The sequence below is a fragment of the Paramormyrops kingsleyae genome, chromosome 4 (genome assembly GCF_048594095.1).
Source record: "Paramormyrops kingsleyae isolate MSU_618 chromosome 4, PKINGS_0.4, whole genome shotgun sequence".
In the NCBI taxonomy this organism is placed as follows: Eukaryota; Metazoa; Chordata; class Actinopteri; order Osteoglossiformes; family Mormyridae; genus Paramormyrops; species Paramormyrops kingsleyae.
The window spans coordinates 10,655,410-10,670,192 of NC_132800.1; the positions used below are offsets into that span (position 1 = coordinate 10,655,410).

At 45.8% G+C, this 14,783-nt stretch overlaps 1 protein-coding gene across 4 annotated transcripts in view; it reads left to right on the forward strand.

Moving 5' to 3' along the window:
- The window catches only part of LOC111841371 (tripartite motif-containing protein 16-like), a 129,777-nt gene that overhangs the window by 100,045 nt on the left and 14,949 nt on the right, over positions 1-14,783 (forward strand). For 2 of the 4 annotated variants that reach the window (XM_072710644.1, XM_072710646.1), the window contains exons 2-5: positions 817-912; positions 1,908-2,141; positions 2,313-2,472; positions 2,857-2,916. In XM_072710644.1, coding sequence (XP_072566745.1) covers positions 817-912; positions 1,908-2,141; positions 2,313-2,472; positions 2,857-2,916 — 550 coding nt within the window. The remainder of the gene's footprint in view (positions 1-816; positions 913-1,907; positions 2,142-2,312; positions 2,473-2,856; positions 2,917-14,783) is intronic. The other 2 variants (XM_072710643.1, XM_072710645.1) reach the window with 1 other exon arrangement.

Genomic DNA, 14,783 nt, shown 5'->3' on the forward strand with positions numbered 1-14,783 from the left:
CAAAAATACTCATATATAAATTATAACTTTTATTTGAAAAAAAAAAAAGGCTTTTGTCTTAATGCATTTGAGTTTATGTGCTATAAAGACACCAATATCAAGTCTGGTTTGGGAAAGTGAAAGAAAAATGAACTGAAAATACAAAATGTTGTTATAAAGTGTAAAAAGTTCTCATTGAATTCCTACTGAAAACTCCTTTAAACAGTGAATCATGTGGCTGCAGCTGGATACATACAGCAAGCAAACAGGGTTCAGAGGTTCACTTACTGTTTGCTGAGCATCTGAATGGCTAAGATGTGTGAGCTAAGAGGCTGTGGTGTGATTGTTGCCGCCAAATGCTGTGGGTCCAGCATCTCAGAAACAGCCACCATCCTGGGATTTTAACACACTGCAGTGTGTAGAGTTTACTGAGAATGGTGCAATGAACATAAACACCTGTGGTGGGTCTGTGGGTGAAAATACCTTGTTAATGAGAGAAGTCAGACGAGAATAGCTAGAATTGTTAAAGATAACAGGAGGGTCACAAGTGCAGAAATAACAGCTCAGTACAATGATGGTGAGTCAAAGGGTCTGTGTCCAGTTTATCCTACCTACAGTCAATCAATCATTTAAGAATATCCGTCCGTCCATCCATCCATCCATGAATCCATCCATCCATCTCCTATCCGCTTATCCTAGTCAGAATCATGGGGACCTGGAGCCTTTCCCAGGCAGCATAGGGCACAAGGCTGCGGTCCAAACTGAATAGGGTGAATAGAGAATTTTATCTCAGCTAATAAAACAAACTTATTTTGTCATCTTCTTTCCAATCTATAGAAACAAATGGGAGAAACACAGAGGGAATTTCAGCAGAGAATTCAGATGAGAGAGAAGGAGCTGCAGGAGCTGAGAGAGGCTGTGGGCTCATTCAGAGTGAGTATGAACCTGAAGAGAAGATAACAGCTGGCTTGTGATCATGTTGTATCAGTTTTCTTCCCTAGATTCAACAGATTTATAGATCTGAGCGGATTAATCATACTAAGGTCACTGTGGGTTACTCTGGGTCCCAAACAGGGTGCAGTCAAAGAGACAAATCACAGTATGGGAATCAAAGTCAGGGTTGGTAACAGAGATCAGAAAGCAGGGTAATCTACCCTGGGGAGTGAGGGAAAAGGCAAACACTCATGGGGACACGGTGAAGGTGAAACACTCAGGCACACCTAGATGGGGGTCGGGATCAGCAGTCGCTTGCGTAACAGGGTCTGGGAGATCAGGCACATAAAGAGTCACAGAAGGAACCTCATGCAACCAAGGAGAACCAGGGCAGGGAAACGCTCAGCAGTCTAGCATGATAAGATAAAACCTCACACCGATAAAGCCGGTTTACCCAGTTTACCTGGTTTTATATTACCAGTAACCAGGACTAAAAGGAAGCAGCTGTCAGTATTCAGAAGAGATACATTGAGCCGGGGGGCGTGGTTCCTGCAAGTGATCTGGGCTCATGCTCACAAACAGGGTTTAACTAATCTGGGGTTACAGGGGTTATCCTACTTATTTGGAAAAATGCCATTTAAGGCTCTTTTCAGAAACAGCAAGTTTTCATATACCTGCGCAATGGAAATACACACCATGAAATTACCAATTAAACTGAGACTTAAAGGTGACAACCAACCTGCCCCATACAGCCACCAGTCTCTGCCAAATCCCTGCAGCTGACAGTGTATGAGCTTAATGAGGGATCATTTCCAATCAGTGCTGGCTGGGTTTCAGTACCTGAGGCATCCAGCATCGTGACGCTCCAAACCCCAGCCCTGTGCTGTTTTTATACCTCCTGTCAGCTCACATCACTATTGTACAATGAGGCTCTCTGGGGTCTCAAAAGGGGCCAATTGTAATTTACCGTCCTCTGCTCCCTGTATCACCAACAGAGCTCAGCACAGTCAGCAGTACAGGACAGTGAGAGGACCTTCACTGAGATGATCCGCTCCATTGAGAGAAGACGCTCTGAGGTGACAAAGCTTATCCGAGATCAGGAGAAGGCTGCAGTGATTCAGGCTGAAGGACACATGGAGAGACTGAAGCAGGATATTGATGAACTGAAGAGGAGACACTCTGAGCTGGAGCAGCTTTCACACACAGAGGATCACATCCATTTCCTCCAGGTAACAGAACAGCTACTCTGACAATAAGAAAACCAGAGTATTCAAATGGATGCATGTTCTCATTTGTATTTCAACTAGTCTGTCATTTGTCAGATGTTAATGGTCTTGTTAATTAGATCTCCATACACATTTGTTGTGATGAAGCTATTTAATCAGACTGTGTGTCTGTAGAGGTGCCAGGGTCTTCCTGTTGTCCTTGAAGCTGGATTTGGACCCAGAATCTCTGTCTATCCACGCTGCTCTTTTGAGAACATGAGGAAGATGGTTTTTGAACTGAACAATCAACTGGAAATTAGTTGGGAAAAGAAAATGGATGATATCCATCTCACAGGTTAATGAATCAATACATTTTCTTGTCTGTTCATGTTAATATAGACCATGCAGAGGGAGTATGCAATACAGTCAGGCTCACATTTGTTTGATCAGGTCAGTTTCTGTTTCCAATAAGACTAAATATTTGTGAAGAAAATGATGAAAGAGCTTTACATTCGACAGGCTGCAAAACCCAGATTACAGGAATCATGTTTCTTCTGCATTACAGAATCCAAAACTCAGTATTATAAGTAACTTACAATGATTTGCAGTTTGTTAAAATGCCTGTTATTGTCCCTCATAATGATAATAATCTACTGCTGGTGTCTCCACAGTGAGTGACGTCCATCTCCCACAAGTAAATTCCTTTTACTCACATCCCTGTTTCTCTCTCTCCTCCTAGTTACCAAAGACACCATCCTTCCGGTATTAGTGTCCAGGCCCAGAGCTGATTTCTTACAATGTGAGTCTGTTCACACACACGCTTCTCTCTCCCTGTATGAGGTGGAGTGTGTTTTATTGTCTTTCGTTTTCTTCTGCTAGGGGAGCTTCTCTTTCTCTCTCCCTCTGCCTCCTTTCACATTTACAGTACATGAGCTGTTTATGTCAGTAGCCTTTAGATCCAATTGCAAAGCAAGGCAAGTTCATTCAGGGCGCTTTTCCACTGCACCAGGTATGGTACTTTCGGTACTTCACCTTTTCCAGTGACTTCCAGTGGAGTACCAGTACCAAAAGTTCCTGCGCCCAAAGTACGATTGCAGCTGAGGTTCATTTTTGGTACTTCAGAAGTTTGGCTTGGGACTTCATTGTTCATTGTCGATTTAAAATACATTTTAAAAAGCCTTCACTCACAAGCTACATGTGGCTCTTTGACCACCTGGCTACAGCTCTTCTCAGAATGATAGATGCATTTACATTTTCATCCATCCATCCATTATCATAACCGCTGAATCCCAACCAGGGTCAAGGGGAGACCTGGAACCTATCCCAGGAACAATGTCAGCAGCCGTAGTCTCCCCCAAACTGGCTGTGACACCGAGCGTCTCCCAGTGTTGCCAAATTAGTGATTTTATCGCTATATTTAGCAAGTTTTTAGACCCCTCTAGCGACTTGTTTTGAAAAAAGCTACTAGCGACAAATCTAGCGACTTTTTCTGGTGTTATTAGAGACTTTTGGAGACTCTGACGTGGAAGCACGTATCGTTCTTACTCTTCTCACCGAGCAGCGGATGCTGCCGTGTAGTGGTGGGCGGATCGATCCAAGTATTGATAATATCGATAATAATGTTGGTATTGATATTGATCGATACCAGTTTAATGAGATCGATACTTCAGTTTCAATCTCTCTCCCGAATGCACTGCGGCTGTCCCAAATGCCGCTCCCGGCTGTCACGTGACTCAGCGGCGCCAGGCTAGCAAACAGGCGCAGGCACATGCACACACACACACACACACACACTATAATATTTATAATAAAGTACAGTGGTACCTCGGTTCTCGAACTTAATCTGTTCCGGACTCCGGATCAAATCCTAAAAAGTTCGAGTTCTGATCGAATCTTTCCCATAATAAAAATGGAAAACCAATTAATTGGTTCCCGGTAGTGATGTTAAGCTTGACACCGAAGCTCCGAGACATGTGTCCAAAAAAAATGATACAGTGCGCTCTGAAGCAGAATTTCGATGCTTCTTCCGTTCTACCCTAAACACGCGACCATGGTGATCCGAAGCTTCGTTCTGTGCTCAACCACGTGACTGCTTCAGAAAAGTGAAAATGAGGCGCGAACCTCAGTGACCCCAATATACCACATACTGAAGACCCTTTGAGGTTCTGGGATATGCAACAGGCTGTGTATCCACACTTATACGAACTTGCAGTACAGTTTTTATGCACTCCAGCGTCCTCCGTTCCATGTGAGCGGGTATTCTCCAAAGCAGGAGAAGTGGTGAATAAAAAACGTAACCAACTTAGCCCCTGCACTGTTGAACAAATACTGTTCCTGAATAAAAATCTGTAGACTAATGGCCCCTCTTCCGTTACACAAGCACCCCTTCCCAGTTCAGTCAATGCTTTCCCAGTCCACAAGAAGTCACATTCAAGTTCACCAGGTCATTAATGTTCATGACGCACTACAGACCATTAGAATTTTTGCCAATTTAAAAATATTCAGATTCACTGCACTCACTCAAAATTAAGTGCTATTTCCTTATTTGACCACTTGGTGTCACTAATGGTCATTTCGGAAGGCTTCGAGTACTGAACCATTTTTCGACACACTTGAAAAGGAAGCTTCAGTGCTTTGAAAAGCTTCGTTTTGCCATCACTAGTTCCCGGCCACCCCCAAAATGATACCTAAATATGTTTTTTTTAGCATTTAAACACAAAATGAACAGGATAAAACGAGCATTTTTTTCTTAATGGCTTCCAAAACAATAAAGATCTTATCCCAACATTACCCCTGTCCTGCCCCGATCGTCCGCTCCTTCCGTGTGCCACGCCCCCTCGTTAACCTCATGTGGGATCCCCATGTGATCAGCTGTTTCTGGTTGTTGTCATTAGTCCTCTGTATTAAGTCCGCGTTTCAGTTTGTTTCCCCAGTCCGGTCATCGGGTGCGTTGGACTTGCTTACAGCGCTGGCTTATAGCAACGCATTCTGATCCTGACACAATGCATTACGGTTAGATGCATTACGGTTAGATGCATTGCGACCTCTCACCCAGCTGCACAAACTGGAACCGCCTCCGTGACGACACACCTTTGCCCGTATTGGCTGAAGAATTTGGTTACACACATGACGTTTGTATCCCAGGCAGTTCCGATGCGTAATCTGCTGTTTCTCACGAATATCACGTAAAGCAGTGAGAGCTGGTTTTCAGTTGTCTGTTATACGATGGTTTCATCGCTCTCACCCCCAACGGCTGGATGGGCCGCTTTCCTGAGGATGATGGCCAACACTTGCCTGACAGAGCTTGTGGTGTGGGCCTTTGGTGCTTTCTTCAGGTCATCAGGTGGGTACCCCCCTTCACCAGTGTTTCGTCAATTAACCCACAACACCTCCAGAGGGCTTGACAGCTAACCCCAGTGTCCTGGGGCTGCCCCCTCGGCCCCTCCGGCTCCACAGCCACTGCTCAAGATGACTCCTTCCTATTTAGTGGGTTGTTCCAGCGCTCACAGCGCTTTAGCCACAGCCATCTAGATGCAGACTCTGCTCGTTTAGTGAAGTTTGACACTAGATGTCTTCTGTTGCGACCTCTGATGCCAAGCCTGGACAGGGCAGTCCAGAGAGACTGCCCAGGGAATCCTTGGCAGCCTACCTTCTTCTGGCAAATTCCAAGCACGCCATCCCACCTGTTGACAATCGTGGATAAGGGCCTGGTACTTCCCAAGCTTTCTCTCATGGGCCTCTTCCATCCTCTCCTCCCATGGCACAGTCAGCTCAAGAAGAACCACTTGTTTGGTTGCTCTAGACCACAGGACTATGTCTGGTCTGAGAGTTGTGGTTGTAATCTCCTCTGGAAACTTAAGTTGTTTCCTGAGGTCAACCCTCATATCCCAGTCAGCAGCAGATGTCAAAATTCCTGTGTCCATTGATGACGTATCAGAGCACTCCCCTGCCTTAACAAACCTAATGAGGCTGGGCGCTGTCGACCTTATGATCTTGCAGGCCTTCCTTCTCTCCTCCTCCAGACCTGTGGCCAGCTCCGCCAATATCTGGTCATGCCTCCACCTGAACTTACCGTCTGCCAGACTAACTTGACATAATGACAGCACATGTTCAAGGCTTGCTGGTCTCCCACATAGTTCACACCCTGGGCTCTCAATCAGCCCCCAACAATGGAGGTTAACTGGCGATGGCAGGATATCATAGGTGGAGCACAAGAGGAACTTGATCCTCTTCTCCTCCATGCCCCACACATCCCTCCACCCCAATGATCTTCCCTGGACACTGCCCCAGCATGTCCACCTCCCCTGGATTGTCATAGCCACTGCCCTCATCTGTCTGTTCTCCTCCTCCACCATACAAAGCTCTTCCTGGATGAGGCTGCGACGACCTTTGGCATTTGCTTCCTTCCACCTTGCCCTGGTTATGACCCCTAGCCCTAGCCTGCCTTGGTTGACAGTTCCCACGATGTCTCTGTGCCGTAGCCTTACCTCTGCATCTGCCACGGCCCTGCTGGCTGACCACTTCCGCCCTGTGCGGATGGAGATAACTGCTTGGCTCACAAACTGATCGCTGCTGTCCCATAGCATTACCACCTGGCGGGCTTTAGCCACTTTAAACTCTTCCACCACAGATGTTAATGGTAGCTGAAGCTTACTTCCAGAGCTGTACAGGCCAACTGAAGAAAAGCTTTTGGGAACTGCTAGCCATCTCCGCAGGAAGGTGCTAATCCTCCTTTCTAAGGCTTCAACTGTTGTTAATGGCACCTCATACATCAGTAATGGCCACAGAAGTCTTGGGAGTACTCCATGCTGGTAGCCCCAGAGTTTAAACCTACCAGGTAGCCCACTCCTGTCCAGAGCTTGCAGCCAAGCTTCAACCTGGTTAAGCATCTCTTTCACACTCTCTCGGTCATTCAGCTCTGCTCTGTACCATTTCCCCAAGCTCTTGATGGGTCTCTCACTGACAGTGGGGATGATCTCCTCTCCAATTTTGAAGCGAATGCGGTCCTGAATGCGTCCTTTCCTCAGAACAAGGCTCCTTGACTTTGATGGCTTAAACGCCATCCTGGCACCTGCGATGATCTTGGCAAGATCTTCCAGAATCCAACGACTTTCTGGAACTGATCTTGAAGTTATTGTCAGATCATCCACGAATGCCTTAACAGGGCCTGCTGAACACCATTTGCCAGAACCGCACCTCTCCTTGGCTTCTCCGCTGTCTTGACCAGGAGGTTCATTGCAGCTGCAAATAGAATGACCTAAATTGTGCACCCTGTAACAATGCCTTTTTCCAGCCTCTGCCAGCTGGTTATGAAGTCCCCGCAGGTGAATCGCATCCTGAAGCGATTGAAATAATCCTGCAGGAGGTGCTGGACTTTCCCTGGGACATGGTAGGCTTGCAGAGTGAGGTCCACCAGCTTGTGCGGGACAGTTCCATAAGCGTTAGATATATCGAGCCAGAGGACTGCAAGGTTTCCCTGATTGCGCTTTGCATCCTCAATTACCTTTGAGATGACGCTTGTGTGCTCAATGCACCCTGGAACTCCTGGGACACCCCCCTTCTGAACTGCGGTATCGATATACTTGTTGCTGAGTAGAAAGGAGGTAAGTCTGCCTGCCAAAATTCCAAAGAAAATCTTGCCCTCCACATTCAGAAGAGAGATGGTGCGAAACTGTTTTATACCTGAGGAGTTTTCCTCTTTGGGTATAAAACGCCCCTCTGCAATGAGCCACTCATCTGGTAGGCGATTCCCCCGCCATGCCACCTTCAACAGCTTCCAGAGTCTCCTTCTCAACCGCTCACACTGCTTATAGACTTTGTATGGAATCCCATTGGGTCCCGGTGCCGAGCCAGCCCTTGCCCTTTTAAGGGTATCATTGACCTCCTTCCATGATGGTTCTTTGTCCTTAAACATGGTTGTTGGCTCGTCCAGGGTCATTACGGCCTCCTTGATCTCCAGCTCTGTGCCCCTCCCTGGATCACTGTGTGTGCTAGAGAGGTACTCCTCTACCTCTTCCCTTGGCGCCTGCAGTTGACCAGACCTTTTGTCGCCCAGGAGCTTCTTCAGATAACCAAATGGGTTCTTGGTGAATTGCTCTCTCTGCTTAGACTGCCGTCTTCTGTTCCTCCGATGATACTCTGCTCGGCGTAAGGTCTTAATACGCTCTCTCAGGTTGTCCCGGATCTCCTTCAGAGCTTGTTTTTCCTCTTCCTCCGCTTGCCTGAAAGCTTTCCTAAGCCTCCGGAGATCACAGCCTAGTTGTTTAATCTCCTTGGTTCTGCGATTCTCCCTTTGCTGTTCGGGTCTAGGTTGATGAGTTCTTATCTGTTTCACTCCAAACTGCTCTGCTCCAATGCTCCAGATTATACTCGCCATTGCCTTCACTTTTCGATTCAGTTCCCCCGCGAGAACGTTCTCTAACACTTGATCCACTTCACAGTCAAATCTCTCCCACTCCTTCCTTGCTTGTCCAACTGGCCAGTTGATTGTCTGCTTCCCTGCCTCGTGTCTGTACTGTAGATGTTGCTGGGTATTCCCACTCTGCCTCTGTGCTGCCCTCAAAGGTACATCAGGAATGGAATTGCCCTCGCTTTCTCTGCTGTGTGCCTGGAGATTCCGGGAACTGTGGTTAGTCGCCGGACCCAGCCTCTCCTCCGTCTCACCAGGTTGCTCTGTGCGTCGCCCACTGCATGACCGTTGGCACCCCATCTTTGACTGATGAATCTTGAGACCTTTCGCATTCTTGCAGACTTTCTCACATGTGCAAACCGCAGCTGTCGCATTAAGCTGTGCCGAAGTCGGGTTTACACTTTCCGAGGTCGTTACCGTGGTCTAATTACAGTTAATTTACCTGTAAAATAAAGTTTAAATAAATGACATAAATGCTCTTAAATAGTACACGTAAGTTAGTGGTTTATTTATTGTTAGTTACTGTAATGTTGCGCTGCTTTATTTGGTTAATCGTCCAGTCTGTGAAGAAGGCATTCAAGTAAGAATTGCATTGTAGTATGACTCATTTCCTAATTTATATTAGGTATTTAAGAAGTATCGATATCGGTATCGTATCGGCGATACTTTCCCTGTATTTACTTGGTATCGCATCGATACCAAATCTTGTAGTATCGCACACCACTACTGCCGTGAGCTCGTCTCCCGTCCCAAAGCGCTCACAGGCGGCCGGTCCGCGCGCAGCAGCCCCGCCCAGCTGCAGTCCGAGCAGGAGATGTACTGCCCTCCAGACTGCGAATGAATCGCGCATGCGCAAAGCTGCCACTGGCTTAGTCAGGGCGGGATGTAAATGTTAAATTTTCTTTGTCTAAAATACACTCACCTAAAGGATTATTAGGAACACCATACTAATACGGTGTTTGACCGCCTTTCACCTTCAGAACTGCCTTAATTCTACGTGGCATTGATTCAACAAGGTGCTGAAAGCATTCTTTAGAAATGTTGGCCCATATTGATAGGATAGCATCTTGCAGTTGATGGAGATTTGTGGGATGCACATCCAGGGCACGAAGCTCCCGTTCCACCACATCCCAAAGATGCTCTACTGGTGACTGTGGGGGCCATTGTAGTACAGTGAACTCATTGTCATGTTCAAGAAACCAATTTGAAATGATTCGAGCTTTGTGACATGGTGCATTATCCTGCTGGAAGTAGCCATCAGAGGATGGGTACATGGTGGTCATAAAGGGATGAACATGGTCAGAAACAATGCTCAGGTAGGCCGTGGCATTTAAACGATGCCCAATTGGCACTAAGGGGCCTAAAGTGTGCCAAGAAAACATCCCCCACACCATTATACCACCACCATCAGCCCGCACAGTGGTAACAAGACATGATGGATCCATGTTCTCATTCTGTTTACGCCAAATTCTGACTCTACCATTTGAATGTCTCAACAGAAATCGAGACTCATCAGACCAGGCAACATTTTTCCAGTCTTCAACTGTCCAATTTTGGTGAGCTCGTGCAAATTGTAGTCTCTTTTTCCTATTTGTAGTGGGGATGAGTGGTACCCGGTGGGGTCTTCTGCTGTTGTAGCCCATCCGCCTCAAGGTTGTGCGTGTTGTGGCTTCACAAATGCTTTGCTGCATACCTCGGTTGTAACGAGTGTTTATTTCAGTCAAAGTTGCTCTTCTATCAGCTTGAATCAGTCGACCCATTCTCCTCTGACCTCTAGCATCAACAAGGCATTTTCGCCCACAGGACTGCCGCATACTGGATGTTTTTCCCTTTGCACACCATTCTTTGTAAACCCTAGAAATGGTTGTGCGTGAAAATCCCAGTAACTGAGCAGATTGTGAAATACTCAGACCGGCCCGTCTGGCACCAACAACCATGCCACGCTCAAAATTGCTTAAATCACCTTCCTTTCCCATTCTGACATTCAGTTTGGAGTTCAGGAGATTGTCTTGACCAGGACCACACCCCTAAATGCATTGAAGCAACTGCCATGTGATTGGTTGATTAGATAATTGCATTAATGAGAAATTGAACAGGTGTTCCTAATAATCCTTTAGGTGAGTGTATATATATATATATATATATATATATATATTAGGGATGCTCATTTTGACCGTTTAACCGTTAACCGAAATAATTAATTTTGATCGATTATTACTATCAGTTAAACGGTTTAAAATATTTTTATATATATTTAATTATTAGTTGTAGTATGAAGTTTTGTGGCATCTCAGCTGAAGATCGGTATTCACGTTCTAAATACGCTGCGTTTGAATCGGCGACCACGTGATTGCAGGCACACAGGCTTAGCCCACTGAGCCATGAACACAGGTATGAGCTTCGCTGCTGAAAGTGGCAACACTGGCGCAAAGCTTCAGTGGCAGAGACGTATCCGTGCGCTATATTGTAGCCGATCAGTGTAAACACTACCCAGACATGTGCTCTTGTTTATTTCGGTCACAATGGGCGTATTCACATATTTCTTTATCCAATACTAACTGTCGGATTATCATGTTATTATCATGCGAATAGCGCGATTTGCAAGTGGGAGGGCGATCAGAGCTGCTTCGAGATGAATGAGAATGAGAATGAGAACATGGATCCATCATGCCTTGTTACCACTGTGCAGGCTGGTGGTGGTGGTGTAATGGTGTGGGGGATGTTTTCTTGGCACACTTTAGGCCCCTTAGTGCCAATTGGGCATCGTTTAAATGCCACGGCCTACCTGAGCATTGTTTCTGACCATGTCCATCCCTTTATGACCACCATGTACCCATCCTCTGATGGCTACTTCCAGCAGGATAATGCACCATGTCACAAAGCTCGAATCATTTCAAATTGGTTTCTTGAACATGACAATGAGTTCACTGTACTAAAATGGCCCCCACAGTGACCAGATCTCAAACCAATAGAGCATCTTTGGGATGTGGTGGAACGGGAGCTTCGTGCCCTGGATGTGCATCCCACAAATCTCCATCAACTGCAAGATGCTATCCTATCAATATGGGCCAACATTTCTAAAGAATGCTTTCAGCACCTTGTTGAATCAATGCCACGTAGAATTAAGGCAGTTCTGAAGGCGAAAGGGGGTCAAACACCGTATTAGTATGGTGTTCCTAATAATCCTTTAGGTGAGTGTGTATATATATATATATATATGAATTATTATGTATATGTTTTGTGATTAATGGTGTGAATGAATAATATGCTGGGCTAAGCAACTCTTCCTTTTAAAAGCAGTCTCCTTTAAAAACATTTATTTACTTTATTCTTACATTTTAAGTACATGCATTCATTAGATAGGAATAAATTAAAATGCAATGACGTTCTGCACTTAACGTTAGGTGAAGTGTCACAAATAAAACCTTTAGTGAAGTGTACGAATTTGTGTATAACGTCACAGTATGCACTTCAATTTATTTAGATTTTTGGAAAATGGATATGAAAACATGCAGACGTTTAGAATGAACGTTTTTTACGAACGTGTGTTGTTTGTAAGGTTCACAAGATATTTGTCATTGCTTGCACAAGCGCGCATATGAGGAAAAACATTCGGACAGTGTGTGAAATATGGTACTAGAAGGTCAAAGTGCCCATAGTTACCAAATTACCATTAATAGGGTTCAAATAGGCATCATATTGACACTTACCAGTACGTTTTTTCAGGTTGGAGCTGGAATTTTTGTACACAGCGATGTCGCTTTTTTTTGGTGCACACAGCCTGCATCGCATTATGAAACTGTTCTTTCTCACATCTTGAAGTGAAAAAATAGAGTTGATTTGAGGCCACGGGTGATCTTCCCCCGATAGCTCACACACGTCATCCTCTGCTTCAGCCATCATCTTTCTAAACGCGCGCTGAACTTAATCGGGAGATGCGTAGCAGACTCTCGCGAAGCAGCCTCTCCAACGTCTCGCGAGACGTCAGATCAAGTCACGTAAACGAATTATTTTATATATCTAATATTTATTACAATTTTGTCAGTAACGGAGGAACGCCATCAAATGTAGCGAAGTAAAAGTAAAGTTTTTTCACTAAAAATGTACTTGAGTAAAAGTAAAAGTACCTATCTTTAAATATACTCTAAAAGTAACGAAGTAAATGTAATTCGTTACTACCCACCTCTGGGGAATTAGTTAATGTGTTATAGCAAGGGGAAAATTTTTGCCTGGCCTCTGCGCAAATAGTTTGTTCCTGTATATTAACATTAGGAGTGGTGAACTGGTAAGTATTTCACAGACAAAAATGATGTATAGACTAGGGATGCAAATTATCGAGTAATTCATTAATCAATAGTTGTTTCATCTTATCGATCGATGATCGATTAATTGCTAAGCGGCAATTTTTCTGAGAAGCTGAATTTCCCTCTGAATAGGTTCCATCTACTGTTACGATCCAGTCTAGGGTTGGACCGCAACAAAGTGAAAGGGAAGGAGGGATTGGGGAGGACAGGACAACTAGGGCTAGGAGAAGGGAACACGGGACACAGAGGGAGTCTTTTTTTATAGTTTTTTTTATAGTTTTTCACAAACACAATACAAACACTAGGTGTAACGAACGTCAGGAGTGACAAAGGCCAAAGAAACAAACAAAAGCACATCTACCGAGTAACCCAAGCTGAGCTACCTAAGTGAACACAAAGAAAATGGTGAAACGAAACAACAATGCCTAAATCTATCTCCCTGACCAAACAAACAATAATCCCCACGTTAACGAATAAACAAAAAGGCAGACACTCCCTACACACCTAGTGAAACACGAAACACCAAGCCGAGGCAAAGGTATCAAAAGGGAAAACCGAGAGGCGAAGTCGAAACACAGGCGAAAGTCCAAAACCAATCAAGCAATCAGAGACCAAGGCGAAAGTACAAATAAGGGCGAGGCGAGAATCGGAAGTCAAGGGCAAAACAGTCATACACGATCAATCAAACAAAGCAAAAGCGAACAGAGAGCGAGCTAGCAGGCGAGAAGCAAGTAGCGGGCAGACGAAGGGACGAAGCGGCGAACTCTTCAGCTGGCGAACCGGAAACGGCTCCGAGGGCAAGGGAGGCGGGGTCAGGTCCTGAGGGCGGAGTCGAGGGTGCGGGCGACCAATCGGCGAGTGGGCAGGACGTCCGAAGGACCTGCAGGCATCCTCCTAAACTTACGGCACGTAACACTTACGGCACGTACCCGAAACTTACGGCACATATCCCTTACGGCACGTAACCAAAACTTACGGCACGTAACACCCCCCCACACAAGAGTGAACCCACACGGGTCACCAATATACACAGATCCCAAACAAAAAACAACAAAAACCACAAAATAAACATAAGAAAACAAACAGAACGGAACTTCAGGGGAGGTAACAGAGTTATTAGGATCCGGGGTCACAGACTCAACCTTCGAAGGTTTATCCAACACTGGCACGGACATGAACGTGTCCTCGAGGTCAATGTCGGCAAGCTGGCGCCGCTGTGCACGAGTAAGCACACACGCAGGAAACACCGTCGGGTGTTCCACCGCTACATCATTTTCACACAGCACAGGGTCCAGAACGACTTCGGGTAGAGGAACAATTCTCTTCCCCGCTATGTCATTCCCAAGAATAAACGTAATGCCTGGGACAGGTAACTGGGGCTGGACAGCTACTCGCACGTATCCCGAGAAATCGGGAGTACACAAATAAACGGTGTGCAGGGGAACTCCAGCCACACACAAATCAATTCCCTGCACTAACACATCCGTACCACAGTACGTATTGTCACATAGGGGAATAACTCCTTCCACCATGAAGGACTGAGCGGCTCCCGTATCCCGCAGGATAGTCACAGGGTGCCGAGCATCCATCTCACTGAGCGAAACCAACCCAGGAAATACAAATGGTTCGAAAGCAGCGTCAATACGAGAGGACGAGGGCGAAGAACTGTTGGGGCAGGCAGCAACATTTACTTTCCTAGCTGCTGAACGAGCTTCCTTGCGCTTTAACACAGGACAAACAGATATAATATGGCCCACTTCGTGGCAATAGAAACACTCGCGTTTCTCCACGGGTGGTGGAGACGCTTGCGAAGGGGAGGTTACAACTGGACGAGTTTTACGAGGCAAAGGAATCGGAGCAAACACAGTTTTGTGGGTCAAAACGAACTCGTCAGCGAGGGTGGCAGCTTCAGTTAGCGAAGTGACCTTTTGCTCATTCAGGTACACTACCACT